This window comes from Suricata suricatta, chromosome 2 (genome assembly GCF_006229205.1).
Source record: "Suricata suricatta isolate VVHF042 chromosome 2, meerkat_22Aug2017_6uvM2_HiC, whole genome shotgun sequence".
NCBI lineage: Eukaryota > Metazoa > Chordata > Mammalia > Carnivora > Herpestidae > Suricata > Suricata suricatta.
In genome coordinates, this window is record NC_043701.1 from 74635723 (window position 1) to 74655236 (window position 19514).

Genomic DNA, 19514 nt, shown 5'->3' on the forward strand with positions numbered 1-19514 from the left:
AGGAGGCGGGCACGTGGGGGGCGAGGGCGAGGCGGGGCGCTGCGCGCGGCGTGAGGGAGGGCGGGGCGCGCGTAAGGGCGCCGCGGCCGCGTGACGCGTTTTCAAATCTTCAACCGCCGCAGCCCACTCGTTTGTGCTTTACCTCTTCCTCCTCGGCGTCTTGGAGCAGGATCCGGCCCCGGAAACCCGGACGGTAGACGCGGCATCTCTGCTGCGTGGGTGTGGTAGTCTGCGGAAGAGGAGAAGCGACTGGCGGATAAATCGGCCTCGAAAAGCTGTGTTTTCGTTGCCGCCCGGCGCGACACTCTCCCGAACCCAGCATGTAGGTGCCTGGCGGGTGCCATGAACTCCGGAGCCATGAGGATTCACAGTAAAGGACATTTCCAGGGTATGAAGCCCCTCCCCCGAAGTCCCTTTAATCCTTTCCTCTCCTCGTGGTTCCACCTTTGATTCTTTTGAGTTCTTCCCCAGGGTCTTTGCTTTTCTTTTGTGGTTTGTATGTCCTTCTCTCTGACCTGAAGGAAGGCTCCGTCCAGGGCTTTGCCTCAGAAAGCGAACGGATCCCAACCGGGGCCCTCGCGCTGTTCACGCTCCTGCCGCAGCCCCAGATTCCCGGTGGTGCAGTTGATTGTAAAACTAGGAAACAATGTGTGGAAACGGGACCTCGCCGAGCCTCGGACAGATGCTGAGACTCGGCTCAGGCCCTTTGACCTCTACTTGAAAGCAGAGGTGTTCGTGGCTTTTTAAGTTCATGATTAAATTGGGTGGTTGTGGGTGGGTTTTTGGTCTTCTTAAATATTTTTTTCACTCATAAAGTTGAGGATAGTGTTTGTATTTCAAACACTGTTGCTCTTTTCTTCATTATAGACAATTTTCATTTTCGATCACTTTGTATTTGAAACATTGTATTCCGAAAGTTAGTTTTTAAAGCAGTTGTTTCAATCTCAGATGTTTTCAAGGGAAGTAATGAAGTGAATGGTGTTTTGGCTCTTAAAATGGACCATTCAGTTCTTAAAATCTAGACAAATTATACGAAACTAAACTTTGGACTCTCTTGAGGACTAGGTCATCATGGGTAACAGGTTTCTTGTATGGGAAAGTCTTAAGCATTTACGCCCCAATTTTGAATGTTCAACAAGATGGCAGATGCTCCATAAATATTTATGAGTAAATAGCTCATGGAGTTTACATCCTAAGGAGGAAAGCTTTTCAAAAGGGTTTTGTATAGTTTACACCGAAATACATAAAAACATAAACAAATGGATAAACATTTCCTGCAGATTCAACTATTGGCTGCGAACAATAATTATTTTACAATATATGTTAAAATAAGTATAGTATTTTGGTTTTCTATTAGGTGGTACTACAAAGAAATAAAATGGTCTTGAGTCTGGGTGCCTAGCTCAGTTGGTTAAAGCCTTTGACCTTGAATCAGGTCATCATCTTGCAGTTCCTGGGTTTGAGCCCCAGGCTTTATGCTGACAGCTCAGTGCCTGGAGCCTGTTTCTCATTCTCTCTCTCTCTCCCTCTCTCTCTCCCTCTCTCTCTCTCTCTCTCTCTCTCTCTCTCTCTCTCTCTTTGCCCCTCTTCTGCTTGTACTCTGGCTCTCTCTCTTTAAAAAATGAATAAACATTAAAAATTTTTAAAGAGTGCTATTGAGTAATTAGTGGGATTATAAAGATTTTTTTTCTCTGTGATATGATGTTGTATAAGAAATACTTTTAAAGCAAAATTTTTGTCTGTATAAAACATCTAATTGTACATTTTTTTAAACAACAGGTGGAATCCAAGTCAAAAATGAAAAAAACAGATCATCTTTAAAATCTGTGAAAACTGATAACAAACCAGAAAAATCCAAATATAAGCCACTAGGGGGAAAAATATTTTACATTGACCTACCTTCTGTCACCGTATCTGAAAAACTGCAAAAGGATATTCAGGATTTGGGAGGGGTAAGTCAAAACTATACACTTTGACAAAGGAAACATTTGTGACTAGTACTTGTTAATGTGTATCATTGAAGATACTCATTTTGGGAAACATAGTCAGTCATATAAGCACCAAGCTTAAAATTTTTATAAGCTGTTTATCATTAATGAAAAACTATTTGTTTTAACCTGTTGTAGCCTAATAGAACTTTAAGGTTTCTGTGATTAGTCTAGTGTAAAGTTCACAAAGTTTGAGAAATGGGACTCCCTCTGATTGCGCTCTCATTGTTATGTTGGTATGTCCTCCAGAGAGCAGCAACTCCTTGACTGATTATTAGGGAGCTACAGAAATGTCTGGACTAGCATAACTGTAAGAATGTCATTTACAGAACAAAGAAAACCTCTACAAATGACTGGTTAAAATTAAGTGGTAACAGTTTCAACAGAATGAATATCATTAAGAGAACAGAATTTTGGGTTAAATGATTTTGAAAACCCTTTTTTCTATCCTATACTTTGACTAAATGATTAAGAAATTAGAAAATTTGAGGAAAATTCTAAGATTTTCTTAGGATTAAGGTTAACGCTGGGTAAATTTTGGCAAGTGAGGTTAAGAATTTATTAATTTCCTCCCTAATTCATCCTATTTTGAAAAAGGTTTGTGCCACACTTTGAGTTTGTTGAGGCTAATATCTTTGAATAAGCTGAAAGAATCCTGGCATTTCTAGAACAGAAATTTGCAGAAAAACATGTAACAAGTATCTTGGAATTGATTATTGGTGTGATATTTACTTATTTATCTTTGAAGAGCTGTTCTACTTTTGTTACTTAACATTGTCACATTTGTTGTGGCAGTGACGTGTCATAATGACCCCATTTCTGAAGAATATGTTTTATAGGCCTGCCACTTTTGAATAAAAGACTCCTTCGTTTTAGATGTTAAGTACTTAAGGATCCAGAGAAATGAAATGACTGGCCCAGTATAGTATCAACCTAATTCCCAGACTATCATGCTACTACACCATTCTGCCTCTAGGAATTAATGTCTACAAACTAACTTTCTGGTTTAATTTCACAGCTTTCTCAAATATGAATAACTCATTAACATTTATGATCTGAATCAGTGATTTTAAAGTTATGTTTTTAGCAGTGGAACCCTTGAAGCAAAATCATTCAGAAGTCCAATGTATAAAGCCAGTAAAAAGAAAACTGTTCTATCTAAAACAGCACTTGTAGTTAGTGCAGGGATGCTTGCCCTGCCCCCTTTTTCTCTCATTGCTACAGCAATTCCTTAGGCACTCGCAAGAAACAAGTTTTGAGTTAATTTATGTATTTGATAGTAATTGGGAGACCTTTGATTTTATACAATTCATATTTTATCCTAAAATAGTTCAAAGTAGACCAATGAAATGAAGATCATATTAAGAGCATAAGTTTACAGGTTTTTTTCTTCAGGCTGCGGATTTTCAACTGAATTTGATTTATTTACTTTTAAAAACTTTTTTTTAATCGAGTTATGATATCTTCCACACTCTCTTTCCAATGATTTAGTGATGTCCTGATTTCTGTTCTTAGCACTTTACCATCTCTATCTTTAAAAAAAAAGACTTTGGTAATGGTGATCTTTTACATGAATTACAAAAGAATCTTGACTTCTAGACAGTAAGAGTTTTAGGGTTCAACGTTAAGGAATATTTAGTTGAATAGATAGTCCTTGAAAGGATGATACTTCTTAATGTAATTTTTGGGATTACTTAGACATTTCTCATTTTGTAATTCATCTTCAGATTATTACCAGGGTCATTTTGTAATTCATCTTCAGATTATTACCAGGGTCTTTTTCTGTACTTGTCCACTTAATGAATTTGTTTTTTCTGCTCTTAATGAAAACATACCCCATTTATCTAGAGAGTACACTTCTGAGACATTCAGCCACTGAAAGCACAGTAGTGAAGTCTGACCTTTTTATTTTATTTTACTTTATTTTTAAATGTTCTTATTTATTTTTGAGAGAGAGAGACAGTGTGAGCAGGGGAGAGTCAGAGAGAGAGGGAGACACAGAATCTGAAGACCGGCTCCAGGCTCTGAGCTGGCAGCACAGAGCCTGACGCGGGGCTCGAACCCACGAACCTTGAGATCTTGACCTGAGCCCAAGTTGGACACATAACCAACTGAGCCACCCAGGCGCCCCTGACCTATCTTTTTAGTAGTGGCAAGGAATATAGGTATAGTAAAACCATCTAAAAAGGACATGGTACCAACCACATTCAGGTCCATATTTAAACATTTTAAGCCAAATAAGGCAGTTGGAGAAGAGAGATGTAACAGCAAATGCCATTTCGTGAACTTTGAGGACAGAATTCCTTGTCTCATGTTCACTGTATATAACCTTCAGTGACTCAAGAATAAGTTTTAAGTTTACTCTTTAAAAGACCTAAATTGAGCAACAGATAATAAATTGAAGACTGTGATGAGACTGAATAAATTCTAGAGGGCATGGTATTAAGTGTTTTGGTAGATTCAAAAATGAATCTTAAGTCTATCCTGCCTTCAACTTCTGATCTAGGTAGAGATTGCATGGGTACAATTAATTGTAACACAACATATGATGTCAACAGGAAGGAGAAATTAACTTCCAATGGAGAAATTTTGGGAGCTGTTGTACAGACCCAATTTTAACTCTGCTTGAAGAATTATGATTTGAGCATGTGCAAATTCATTAAAATATTTCTCTGGGATCTTTTATATGCCAACACTATTTTAGCTGCTAGGGATGCAAAAATAAGTAAGATATATTCTTCTGCTTTTAGTCTTTGGGAGCATGAGACAGTTCATTTACAGACAATTATTTACAGTATAGCATTGTCAATACTTAAGAGAAATTATGTTGAAATTGCCATTGGAATACAGAGAAGAAAATGATTAACTTTGCTTTCAGGAACATTAGCACAGGTAGAGTTTAACCTAAGTCTTGAAAATCTAGTAGGACTGTACCAGGCAGAATCAACAAACTAAATAGAGGAAAGAACATACTTGAAATTTTTTAAAATTTATTCTTTTTTTTAATTTATAATAGTTTATTGTCAAATTGGTTTCCATTTAACATCCAGTGCTTCTCCCCACAAGTGCCCCCCTCCATGACCATCATCCTCCTTCCCCCCTCCCCCTCCCCCTTCAGTCCTCGGTTCGTTTTCAGTATTCAATAGTCTCTCATGATTTGTGTCCCTTGCTCTCCCCAACTCTCTTTCCCCCTTCCCCTCCCTATGGTCCTCTGTTAGGTTTCTCCTATTAGAGCTATGAGGGCAAACATATGGTATCTGTCCTTTTCTACCTAACTTATTTTGCTTAGCATGACACCCTCGAGGTCCATCCACTTTGCTACTTATTCCTGAGAGGGGGGAGACACAGAATCTAAAGCAGGCTCTAGCCACCAAGCTGTCAGCACAGGCTTGAACTCCCAAACCATAAGATCATGACCTGAGCCAAAGTCAGATGTTTAACCCACTGAGCCACCCAGGCACCCCAGGAAAGAATATATTTAAAATATATCTATAGGGTGCCTGGGTGGCTCAGTCGGTTAAGCGTCCAACTCTTGGTTTCGACTTAGGTCATGATCTCATGTTTCATGGGTTTGAGCTGTGCGTCAGGCTCTGCACTAACAGCCTGAAGCCTGCTTGGGATTCTCTCTTTCCCTCTCTGCCTCTCCCCTGTTCTGACACTCACTCACTCTCTCTCTCTCTCTATCTCTCTCTCTACCTCTCTCAGAATAAACTTAAAAAAAAAAGAATAATGTTATATGCTAAAATTAATTACAAATGGGTCAAAATCTAAACATAAGAGCTAAAACTCTTAGTATAGGGAAAAGTCTTCATGACATTGGGATTTAGCATTTATTCCTTGGATACGAAACCAAAAGCATGGAGAATAAATGAAAAAATAAATTGAACTTCATAAAAATGAAAAGGTTTGTGCACAAGGATACTATCAAGAGGGCAAAAAGCCCACAGAATGAGAAGAAAAAAATTTGTAGATCATATATCTGATAAGGGATTAATCCAGAATATATAAAGAGCTCCTATAACTCAGCAATGAAGAACAACTCAATTAAAACATGAGTCAAGGACTAAAATAGACATTTCTGTAAAGAAGATGTACCAGTGGCTAACAAACATATGAGAAGATGCTTTACATCACTAATCATTAAAGAGATACAGATCAAAATCACAAGGAGATGCCATGTCACATCCATTAGGATGGTCACCATCAAAAAAATAAGTTGGCAAGGATGTGTGAAATTTGGAACCCTTGTACACTGTTTGTTGGTAGAGTTATAAAGTGGTTCAACTGCTATAGAAAACAGGATTTGAGAGGAGGGCCTTGAAGAGATAAGTTTATAGTGGCATATTCACAATAGACAAAAGGTGGAAACAACCCAAATTTTCATCAACAGATCAGTGGATAAACAAAATGTGTATACATGCAAGAGAATATTATTTAACCTTGAAAAGAAGTGAAATTCTTAACCCATGCTACAATATGGATGAACCTTGAAAACACTGTCCTAAGCAAAATAACTCAGGTGCCAAAGGACAAGTATATGATTCCACCTGAATGCAGAATCTGGAATGGTTAAATTCATGGAAATAAAGTAGCACACAGGTTAAAATGGGCTTAGAAGAGAAGAAAATGGGAAGTTACTCTTCGGGGGATTCAGAATGTCAATTTAGGATGATAAAAAAGTTCTAGAAATGTATAGTGATAATGGTAGCACAATGTTGGAAATATACTTAATACCACAGAATTGTGTACTTAAAAATTGTTAGAATAGTCCATTTTATATATACTTTATCACAATTGTTAAAATATATATAGGAGATTGGGCTTCTTTTGAAAAATTAGAACTCTGACAGCATGGTACCCACATATTTATGAAAATGAAAAAAGCATTTGATGTGTAAATTGTGCCTTTATATTCCTCTTGGTCCTTGTAGGCATTTGAGTTTATAATCCCTGAAATTAATAAATGTGGATATCATCTTTACTAGTCAATGAAAATGTTGCTCAGAAAAAAAAGGAAATAGTGATTTACATTTAGCCACTAGTGTAAGCAGCACATTCTGCTTATTGCTTAGATGAAATTAATTCATGTTACATATTTTGCTTTTTTTAATTATTATTTCCATTTATGTTGTGGGATCCTGTAGAAATTAGATATAGCTGTTTGATAATATTTTAGAAATTTTCCCTTATGGAACTAGTTAATGATTAATAGTATTTATATCTACTTTAATTTTCCTGCCCTTGAATGGGAATGATCTTTGATAACGCTGACATCTGCTACCTACATTTATAAATTCAGGCATTTAAGCACAGGTTTTCAAAAATTTTAGTAGGGAAATTGTCTTCTTCCTCAGACTTGAAGGGTATGGGTCTTCTCATACATGGAAAGATGTTATAACTGATTTTGAGCTGTACTCTCCAGTATGATAGCCATCTGACACATGCGGCTATTTAAATTTAAGTTAATACTGTATTAAATAAAATTTTAAAATTCACTTGCTTGGTCACAGTTACATTTGTTACATTTTAAGTACTCAATAGCCATATGTAACCATATGTAGTGAGTTGGCTACCTTTTGACAATATGCTGGTAAAGAATATTTTCATTATTGCATTAAATTCTGGACTGTAGTGCTTTAGAGGATGGACTTGAGTAGCAATACCTATGTTCAAGTTGTGCTATTTACTGCTGGTGTAACTTCCAGCATGTCACTTAACTTCTTTTCAGTTTTCTCTGAAATGTGGTTATTAGCAATATTAAGACCATGGAGTAGTTATGGATTAAATTAATTGGGATATATAAAGTACTTAAAAATAGTATCTAGCACATGCTGGTTGTTATTGGAACTCCCACTGTACTTCTTCAGAACTCAGAGTCAGAAGAACACCTTATAAAAAACAGCAATCTACAAATTTAAAAAAAAGTAATGTTTTAATTTATTTTTGAGAAAGAGACAGTGTGAGCAGGGGAGAGGCAGAGAGAGTGAGACGCAAATTCCGAAACAGGTTTCAGGCTCTGAGCTGTCAGCACAGAGTCTGACGTGGGACTTGAACCCAGGAGTCATGAGATCATGACCTGAGTCAAAGTCGGACCTTTAACTGGCTGAGGCACCAGGTGCCCCTACAAATTATTAAAATGTATTTTAATAATTTGTATTTTATGCTAAAAATATGAAATGGTGTATGGTTTATATGGCTTATTTGAAAATACTTTGTTTTCCTTTAGCGAGTTGAAGAATTTCTCAGCAAAGATATCAGTTACCTTATTTCAAATAAAAAGGAAGCTAAATTTGCACAAACATTGGGAAGAATTTCTCCTGTACCAAGTCCAGAATCTGCATATACTGCAGAACCCACTTCACCTCATCCCAGCCATGATGGAAGTTCTTTTAAGTCTCCAGATTCAGTAAGTCTCTTAAATCTGCTTTAAGACATTCAGAAAGGCCGTAGCCTGAGGATTTCTTGATTTTCAAGAGGAAATTGGCAGCAGAGTTCACTTAGTTACAATATCTATATGGTGCATGACTTTCCAATCTTTTTTTTTTATGTTTATTTTTGAAAGAGAGAAAGAGGGAGAAAGCTAGTGCACGCACACGCTAGTGGGGGAAGAGACCGAGAGAGGGGAGACGCAGAATCACAGAATCCAAAGCAGGCTCCAGGCTCTGAGCTGTTAGCACAGAGCCCCGATGTGGGGCTCAAACCCATGAACCGTGAGATCATGACCTGAGCTGAAGTCAGTCTCCAAACTGACTGAGCCACCCAGGCACCTCAATAAGGTTATTGTCTTCTAGAATGGTGATTTTTCTGCTAATATTTACGTGGTCATGCTTGGCTAAAATAATACCTTGCATTTGGGAATGGCTTTTAAAAATAAAATTTACAACTAAGAAGTAACAGCAGATCATTATTTAAAGAAGAAATGGAAATCTTTTGTTCGATTCATAGCATTAGTAAGCAAGCAAAGGTTCTGTAGGCCAAGTCCAGCCTGTCACTTTTATACAGCCTGTGGGCTAAGTGTGGTTTTTACATCTTCACATGCAAAAATCTAAAGAATATTTTGTGACAAATTTAAATCCAGATGTCATTGTCCGTAAAGGTTTACCAGAATATAGCCAGACCTGTTTGTTTACAAATTGACTTTCCTGCTATAAAGGCAGTTTTGGATAATTGGGACAGATACTATATGGCCTGTAGAGCCTAAAACATGTACCATTTGACCTTTTATGGAAAAAGTTTGCCAGTCCCTGTTTTAGTTATCTCTATTGACAGTAAGTTTGAAGAGAACAGTGAAGGATAAATTGGGGAAGGATAAAAAACAGGAATACATAGAAGAAAAAAAAGTCCAGGAAGACACATACATTTTTTTTTTACTTTAATGCTTTTTTGGAGGAATGAGATTATTTACTAGTGACTGGTTCCAAATTAACTGTTGCTCATAGCATTTCAGTGACATTTCCAGTATTTGGTTTAAAATGTGAAATATGAAAAAGGGTATATACAATTCATATTCTTAGATTCTTTTGAATAGGGAGTTAGAATCTAAACTTAGTTTTTAATCATAATTTCATAGAAGAATCTAGCTATTTTATTTTGAATGTTTAATAGAATTTACTACAAAACTAGCTTTTGGTCCAATTCAGTTGTTTCGTTGCTCTACCAATAAAAGAAGCAAACTTTAATAGATCTTATTCCCGAGACTCTATGGAAAACACTTTTACCATACATTTATTGTGTTGATAGTCTTTAAGACTTGTACAGATACCTTTCATTTGTTTTAAATATTGTATTATTAAAATTTTTAAATTTTATCCATTTATTTTTTTTTCCGGTGAATCACTATGTTATAATATTTAACGTTTGATCTCTGATCTTTTTATAGATGTGTTTGAGCAGAGGAAAATTATTAGTTGAAAAAGCTATCAAGGACCATGTAAGTATGAAATTTAAAATTTTACAATATATATTCTATTACTAAAAATTCAAGTGGGAATGGAGTAATCCCCAAATCTTCCTTTCCTAATTTTTAGTAGGCAAAGCCTAAATATCAGCATGTATCTTGTTTTACAAAGAACAGAATCTACTTTTCATGAAGAAACATCTCCATCTTGTGGCCTTGTAAAATACTACTGCAGACAGATGAAGCTTATGGCTTATTTGTATTTTTAAATGAAATTTCTTAAAACTGTCAACTGGAAAGCTACACTTTGATTTATTCTCAGGCATATGGGAATATATTAAACAGAGTTGATTTTAGAAATTCCAAAAGAAAAACTGATATACTCATTGTCTTTGTAACTGTACGGTCTGAATACACATGTCAGTGCCATTAACCCTCAAATAATTTTTTAAATTTAGCTCATTTAAGTTAGTAACTTTCTAGAAAAAAACTATCAAATCTTTTTTATTTTACAGGATTTTATTCCTTCAAATAGTATATTATCAAATGCCTTATCATGGGGAGTAAAAATTCTTCATATTGATGGTAAGGATTTTATCATTTTTTTTGACAGTATTTCTTAAGAGTATTAATTTGTACCCCTTGGTTCCTAATTTTACATAGGAAGAATTCTGATAGCAAGAGGTCCCTATAATGGTAATTCTTTCACCTAAATCGAGTACTAAGAAAATAGTGCTTAACTACAAAGATAAAAATGCTAATTTTAAGCTTTTTTTTTTTAATGAAGACATTAGATACTACATTGAACAAAAGAAAAAAGAATTATATTTACTCAAGAAATCAAGCACTTCTATAAGAGATGTGGTATGTTAATTTTCCTTAATTTTTAAACTAATTACGGTGATCAAGGTTGGTTTTTATTTATAAAGTTTTCTTACCAAATAGAAAATAGTACTTGCCAGCAAAGGTAAGCCTTTGTACTGTATTTGTCTTCTGTTATTTGAATAAAAAAATTGTGTATCATTTAACTTTAGGATTTACTCTTGAGGTAAAAGTTGTTCCTGGGAAGCTGGCATAGGTTTTTTATTTTTGGTTGCTGTTGCTTTTTACTAGATACTTTGTTCATTCTGAAGCAAAACATAATTAACTTATTGCGGGAGAAATTTCTAATATAATTTATTTCTTTGAGGAACATAGATAGAACATGTATTTACTTTTCAACAGCTCTAGATAGTGTTATGCACTCTTTCTGGCCTAACCTCACAATATTTGCTAATTAAGTGCATTAGGCATTCCAGGTTTAGACCTAATGTTTACATATCTTGTCTTTTCTCTTTTCAAAAACTAGCTTCCTCATTAAATCCTCTAATCAGTATAATAAAATCTCTTTTGCTCTTTCTCCTTCCCTAACAATTATCCAATCTTTATATCATCTAAACTTTTCATATCTTCACTTTTATACTTCCCGTTCACTCTTCAGCTATGAAGTATAAAGCTCCTGACCAGTTTGCCAAATGGAGTTAACAGTTTTTTTAATGTGTATTTCTTTTTGAGAGAAAGACACACAGAGCTATAAGCCACAGAGCCTGACACGGGACTTGAACCCATACACTGAGATCATGACCTGAGCTGAAGTTGTATGCTTAGCCAACTTGAGCCATCGAGGCACCCCTGGAGTTAACATTTTTTAAAACCAGTTCATATTGGTTCTGTCAGCTATTGTTTATTTGCTTTTTAATTTACCTATTTTTTTCTGGAACTTCTCTTATCTCTTAGTTTTCTCACAGTTCTTATATCAGTGTATTCTTTTGTGGTCTGCTTTTTCTTTACTCAATCCTTAAATGATTAAAATCTAAGAGGAAAATTTATAGAAGAGTATTTATATAAAGACATGTAGACATAAATAGGCTATCATGTTTGAGAAATGTTCTGAAATATAATGCAACTTGATATTTGATAGGAAGAATGATAAATGATGGAGGAAGAATTACCAAGTTCAGATAGGACTTTGCACATTATATAAGGGAGTTAGAGTTTATTTGGAAGGTTTGTAAAATTATTGGGAGATTATTAATAGTAGAGTAACCTGGTTGAATAGATATGAAAGATCTGGTTGCCGGTAAAGCATGTTTGCTGGTAATAGTGACTTTGGGACAGTGACTTTTAAACTCTTTTGAGCACAGTTTTCAATAATAAGCATATTTTACATCATGGGTATCCCATATATGCATGTTAAATGCAAGGATATTTAAAGTCTTAATGAGTTTATTTTTAATAAGTTTACAGTTATATAAGAGGAACAATGTGAAGAAAGTAACAAATAGTGTAATTAATGCTTAATACCTTGAATATCTTATTTATAAGTAATAAAAACAAACCTCCAAATGGCTATTTGCAAATTTTTATAAAATGAATGTGAATGAAGGTGAATATACCTTAATTAAAATATGCTAAAATAGACTTAAGCTACCTTTACTGCAATTTGCAGAGTTTTTGGGTTATATATAGCATATATATACAATTCTATATATTGCATAGAAATAAATGTATGAAAATGTGAACTCACAAGGACATTATGGTCTTGATTACACAAGCATATAATTTCTGTCTACATGCAATGTATTTAAGTACATGTCTGAAACATGTTTCCTGCAATAGTGCTTAATGTGATTTATTCCAGTATTTCAATAGTACTGTATTTTTATTTGTAAAAAATACTAGTCACAACGCTAAGTTGATATTAAAACCTGCTAAAATGTCATGGTTTATAGTTTAGAAGGTATTCAGGGATGTTTTCTTTACACTTGCAACCCTCAATATTCAACAGATACTCAGTCCTCTTATGTGCCGGGCACTAGGAGTTATTGCCCTGGTAAAACAAGAAAAACAGTGAAAGCGTGATAAAATAGCTGTGAAACAAATCTTACTTTTCTCTCAAAACAAAAAGGATAAGAATACCAAATTTATCTGTAGTCCAGAATGTATACTTGTCAGGGTTTTGTTGTTGTTGTTTTAATTTTTTGTTTTTCTTTGTCGTATAGGAGAAATTTTTGTCGTATATAAGAAGAAAATGTTTCTGGAAAATTTATGGCTTGCCAACTACTAAAGTTGAATGAATGTATTTTGCTCCACTATTTAAAGTCTTGGAAGGTTTTTTTCTCGGTTTACTTGAAATTTGGGGGATTGTGTGTGTGTGTGTGTGTGTGTGTGTGTGTGTGTGTATGGATACACACACACACACACACACATAAAAACATACACATATATCCATACACACACACACACACACACACACACACACACACATACACATATAAAAACATACACATAAGGAATATTGGTCTTCTTTTTCTTTTTTGATGTCTGGTTTTAGCGTCAGGGTAATTCTGCTCTCCTAAAATGCTGGGATATATTTCCACTTCTATTTTCTAGATGAGTTTTTGTAGAGTTTTATTTCTTAAATGTTTGGTATAACTTACCAGTAGTTATCTGGGTTATCTGGGTCTGGAATTGTCTTTGTTTAAAATCCCCAACTATGAATTCAGTTTCTTTATTAGATAAAAGAAATTTAGGTTGTTTCTTATTGAGTGTGTTTTGGTAGTTTGTGTTTTTCAAGGAATTTGTACTTCGTGTCTAAGCTGTCAAATTGATGGCAAAAGTATTTATAATATTCCCTAATTAACCTTTAATGTCTATGGACCTCATAGACCTTATGAGGTCTATGTCTGAATGAGATTTCATCTTTTATTTCTGAGATCATTACTACTTTATCAGTCAAGATACAGTTTTATCAATTTTATTAATCTTATCAAAGAACCAGTTTTGCTGTAAATTTTTTTTGAACTGTTTCACTGCAATCCTACACACTTATATAGAGCTTTATACATATATGTGTGTATATGTCTAATATATATGTGTGTATAATATACATTACATATGTAATACATGCAATACTTATATATAAAATATATATACACACTGTTTTAGAGCAAGTATAGGTGCATAGCAAAATTGAGTAGAAGGCACAGATATTCTCATATATCTCTTGCCTCATTATACACACAGCTTCCCCTGCTATCAACATCCTATACCACAGTGGTGCATTGGTGATAAATTGATGAATCTTTATTGACAAGTCATTATCACTTAAAGTCCATAGTTCACATTATAGTTCACTCTTGATATACATTCTCTAGGTTTGCACAAATGAATAGTGACGTGTATCTTCCATCACAGTATCATACAGAGTAGTTTCATTAAAAATGCTCCATCTATTCTTCCCTCTCTTCCTCCTCTCAACTATTGATTCTTTTTCCATAGTTTGGCCTTTGCCAGAATGTCATCTTTGGCATCATATAATATGTAGCCTTTCAGATTGGCTTTTTCAGTTAGTGATAGGCATTTAAAGTTTTTCCATGTCTTTTCATGACTTGATAGCCTTTTTTTTTTTTTAATTGCTGAATGATTCAGTTGCCTGGATTTGCAACAGTTTACTCATTCACCTTCTGAAAAACATGTTTGGTTGCCATGTGTAGGTTTTTGTTTGGACTTTAGTTTTCAACTCATTTGGATAAATACCAAGGAGCATAATTGCTGGATTAAATGGTAAGAGTGTGTTTAGTTTGGTAAGAAGCTGCCAAACTATCTTCCAAAATGATCTACCATTTTGCATTTCTACTACCAGTGAATAAACTGTCACTAATTTCGGTTTTAATTCTGTTATGATCAGAAAATACAGTTTGTGTGATTTCAGTTCTTTCAAGTTTGTCAAGGTTTGTGTCACTGTCCAGAATCTAGTCTAAATATAAGTTCCATGTGTACTTAAAAATGTATATTCTGAACTTAGTAAATGGAATGTTTTTTTTAAGCTCATTTGTTTGGGGAGGGACAGAGACAAAGCTAGTAGAGGAGGTGCAGAGAGAGAGGGGACAGAATCCCAAGCAGTGTCTTTGCTGCCAGCACAGAGCCTGATACGGGGCTCAAAACCGACATACTGACTTATATCTACAAACCGTGAGATCATGACATGAGCTATAACCAAGAGTTGATGCTTAACCAACTGATCAACCCAGGCTGCCCCAGTAAGTGGAATGTTCTATAGATGTCGGATAGGTCAAATTGTATAGGTTTTCTATATCCATGTTGATTTTCTGTCTTAATCTAACCGTTACTGAAAGTGAGGGGAGTATTGAAGTTGCAAAATACACTGTGAATTTGTGTATTTTTACCTTCCAATTCTATCACAATTTTTGATTCATGTATTTTGAGGCTTCTATGATGTATACACATATAATTATGCTTTCTCTGTGAATTAACCTTGTTATCATATAATGTTCCTCTGTTCCTATTAGTAATTAACCTTGTTATCATATGATGTTTCTTCATCCCTATTAGTATTTCTGGTTCTAAAGTCTCTGTGTCTGAAACACTATAGCCACTCTAGCTTCCTTTTGTTTTTATTACTGAAGTTTTTTAAAAATTTGTTTTTGAGAGAGTGGGGGATGGGACAGAGTGAGAGGGAGACACAGAATCAGAAGCAGGCTCCAGGCTCTGAGCTGTCAGCACAGAGCTTGATATGGGGCTTGATTCCATGAGCTACAAGATCATGACCTGAGCTGAAACTGGACATTTAACTGACTAAGCTACCCAGGCACCCCCAGCTTCCTTTTGATTAGTGTTTGCATGCTCTATCTTTTTTATTCCATCTGCATTTAACTTACCTGTGTGTTTGTTTTTTTAAATGGGTTTCTTACAGATATTTGGAACATTTTATTAAATCTGCCAATCTCTATCTTTTAATTGGTATGTTTTTAATGATTTATACGTAATAATTACCAATAATGTTTAATTTAGGCCTATCAATATACTAATGTTTTTCTCTCGGTGTTCTTTGTATTTTATTTATGTTTCTCTATTTTCTGCTGCCTTTCAGATCGTTGGAAGATTTATCTCTTGGCTTTTTGGCTATATCCATTTTTTGTTTTTGTTTTGTTTTACTTGTTGCTTAGGATTTAAACTATACCTATGTAACTTTTAACAGTCTGTTTAGAATTAATATTTTATCCTTCAAATAAAATGTAGAAGCCTTAAGACTTTTTGAACTCATTTATCTTCCTGAACCAATTTTTATGGTATTTTGTTTAAATTTGCATTTATTGAAAAACCCACTGGACAGTATTACCCTTTTTGCTCCAAAAAGTCATATAGAAGAGAATGTGACGATGTCTTTATTTTGCCTTCATTCCTGCAAGATCTTTTCACTGGATAAAGAATTATGAATTAAATTTTGTTTTAATATATTTCAGGGGCACCTGTGTGGCTCACTAAGTTAAGCATCCTACTCTTGGTCTGGTTCAGGTCATGATCTCACAGTTAGGTTTGTGTGAGCAAGCCCCACATCACCTCTGCACTGACAGTGTAGAGCCTGCTTGGGATTGCCTTTCTGCCCTTCCCCTGTTTGTGTGCACTTGTACACATAGTCTCTCTCTCAAAATAAATAAACTTAAAAAAAATAAAAATTCTTTATTTTAGGACTTTTACAGGTGTTCTACAAGTATTTATTTCCATGGATTTTGATTTTTAAAAAAATATGCAGTCATTCAAATTGTTTTATATATAATGATCATTTTTCTCTATGTACTTCTAAGATTCTTAACTTATTTTTGGTTTTCAACAGTGTTATATGCCTCAGCATGGTTTACTTTGAGATGATTCTGTTTGTTGTTCACTAAGCTTCATAAATTTATGTTTGGAAAGTTTGAGCTATTTTGTTAAAATTATTTTTCTTCACCATTCTGTTTCCTCTATTTCTGTATCTCCAGTAACACTAATTTTAGACCTTTTAATTATTTATAGCTAGAGTACAAACAAGGTGTTTATTGGGTCCCTGAGACTCAATTCATTTTTTTTTCTCTTTTTTTCTCTGTTTTTCTAAGGAAAGATATTTATTCATGTTTTCGAGTTCTCTAACATATGTGCTTTTAAGCCCATCCAGTTAATTCTGTATTACAAGGCATGTATTTTTACTTTTACAATTTTCATTTGAATTTTTAATATAGCTTTTCTGCAGAGAACTTGTATTTCCCCATTGATTTTAGCTGTATTTTCCCTTAGAGTCTTTCTCTGATAATTTTGACTTCAGGGACATCTTGGGGCTGGCATCTGATTGTCTTTTTCCCACAAGAATTGACCATGTTTTCACTGATTCTTAATATATCAAATAATTTTTATTTAGATTAGGTTTTGCAACTGTCATGTTGTATAGACTCCAGAGCTATTACAATATTCTGGAGAATGCTGATTTTGTTGCTTTCATGATTGTGGTTTTTGTGTGTGTGTATGATTGTTCTACCACACATTCATTGAGTTTGGTTCAAACTATTGGTTTTGTCTCAACTTCTGTACATGGCACCTCCAGTCTGTTTCATTTTACGGAGATTTGTATATAGTTCTTTGTTCTGCACATGTATCACTTAAGTTTTGTCAAAGGCTTGAGCAATGTGTAAATCCTAGTTCTATTTTCAAAGCCTTGAAGTTAAGCCTGTTTTAACCCTGTTTTAATTAAACTATTTGGATGTATGTAGGGAATTAGGGGTCCCCTTCTCCAACTTGCTACTTTCTGCAGTTTACCCTTCACTCTCCAGTCCACAATGGCCCTTTCCATATTTTCTCTGTTCAGAAAGTCAAGATTTCTCAATTTTAGCCTCCTTAGGCACCTACAACTGCAGTTTGATAACTGGGGTCCACTCTGAAGTAGAACTTTGGGAGAAAAGGGGAGAAACAGTCCATGGATTTCCTTTGTACTCTTTGGGCTACAGGAAATATGTGGTTTATATTGGAGTTTTAGCCACTGGCTCCACTAATTGCTGCCAACTCTGTGATTCGAGATTCATCCTTCAGGCGACATTGTGAGATAAAGGGGAGGATGGGAAGCATATTCCCCTAAAGGTGGCCTGAGTTTTGGATTCTTTCTATAGTATGTCTGCTTTTATTTACTTTTCTGTTCTTCCATAGTTGCTTGTTATATTTTTGTCCAGAGTTTTAGTTTGTAATCAATGGGATTGATTAACCATATTGAACATATTCCACCTTGACAGGAATTGACAGACTATATATTTCAATAATTCTTTTGTTCAGTCTGTCACAAATGTTTTTGCTGAGTAAGGGCATAAAATAACATGACTATTTCATTAATTGTATGTTTTCCTCATTGGTTGATTTCTTTCTTGAAGACAAAAACAGAGCTAGAATCTAGCAAGGTATTTTTTGGGTGTATTATAAAAGTGAGCTTGTATTATGTTCATTATATCATATCTTTGGTTGAATTGATTTCTAAAAGCAAGCTTTTCCCTTCCCCTCCCCAAAACTACAGTAATTACCCTTCTTTTATATAGTATTTTTCCTGTATGATTATCTTTAGGATAAAAAGAGCCATTGCCATTGCCGTTGTCATGGTAATTTCAAACCCAATGTTTTTACCATCTTTTTCTTTTTTCTTCTTTTTAGGGGAAAAGAGTAGGTATTAGCACACAGAAAGCAAGAAGTAAGTATTTTGATATCCTTAAGTGTGTTTGATTTGCCTTTAGAAAATAGAACAAATTATATAAAACTTCTTTGAAAAGTCATGTAAACAGCCCTTCAAGGAATTCATTTAGTAGGCCTTAGCCTGTTTTTAGAATATGGATACCTGTGGTAGTAGTCTGGAGAAACTTACAGACCCCTTTTCAGAATAATGTTTTTAAAAAGCATTTGAAAATTTTTTAGATTACTGAGAAAGTCAGTAAATGAAATTCAGTTGTGAGAATGTTTTTAATTATAAAGTTATGATATACTTGATTTTTTTATACTAAAAAGTTCTAGCAGTGATCCTAATTGCTTTTATAATTTTGAAGTGGTAGGCTATAAATGATGCTTTGGAATATCTATAATAACTAATATGAAGGTATGTCTTGTATTCAGTATCAGAATTACAGGCACTGCTAATACCACTGTGATCCTGTTCCTTATATGTATAACTGGAGGAAATGTTAAATTTTGGTTAGAGATCAGTGAAAATAAAAAGTTGAATTTTTTCCCCCTGTTTTAGCTCATTATTCTCATGAATTTTATTCATTGATCCTTTGGGAGATCCCTTCAGTTTAAGAATCTTGGGATATAGACAGAAATTCTGTTACTTTGGAAATGGGCTGGTATTATAAAATATCTCACCTGAGACTTAAAACTTTGAGTTGAAATGAAATGGATAATGGATACACATAATTCTCAACTTAAGATGGTTTGGCTTCTCGTTTTTCCACTTACAATGTTGTAAAAGTAATACACATTCAGTAGTCACCGTACTTCATATTTTAAATACTGATCTTTTCCCGGGCTGGCAGTATGCCATACAATACTCGTGGCATTGGACAGCATCAGGGAGCTACAGCTCCCATTCATTTACTTTCAGTACAGTTTTCAATAAATTACATCAGATTCAACATTTTATTATAAAATGGGCTTTGGGTTAGAGGATTTTGCCCAACTATAAGCTAATATTAGTGTTCTGAGCATGTTTTAAGTTAGGCTAGGTCTAAGCTATGATGTTTGATAGGTTAGGTGTATTAAATGCATCTTCATCTTAAAATATTTTC

General features: G+C 34.6%; 1 protein-coding gene across 2 annotated transcripts in view; it reads left to right on the forward strand.

Annotated features, from left to right (window-relative positions):
- The first annotated feature begins 137 nt into the window (after positions 1-137).
- Positions 138-19514, forward strand: part of DBF4 (DBF4 zinc finger) — a 29923-nt gene continuing 10546 nt past the window's right edge. For both annotated transcript variants that reach the window (XM_029928442.1, XM_029928452.1), the window contains exons 1-7: positions 138-388; positions 1780-1952; positions 8215-8394; positions 9868-9918; positions 10401-10470; positions 10673-10749; positions 18391-18427. In XM_029928442.1, the coding sequence (XP_029784302.1) occupies positions 343-388; positions 1780-1952; positions 8215-8394; positions 9868-9918; positions 10401-10470; positions 10673-10749; positions 18391-18427 (634 nt within the window). In that variant the 5' untranslated portion in view covers positions 138-342. The remainder of the gene's footprint in view (positions 389-1779; positions 1953-8214; positions 8395-9867; positions 9919-10400; positions 10471-10672; positions 10750-18390; positions 18428-19514) is intronic.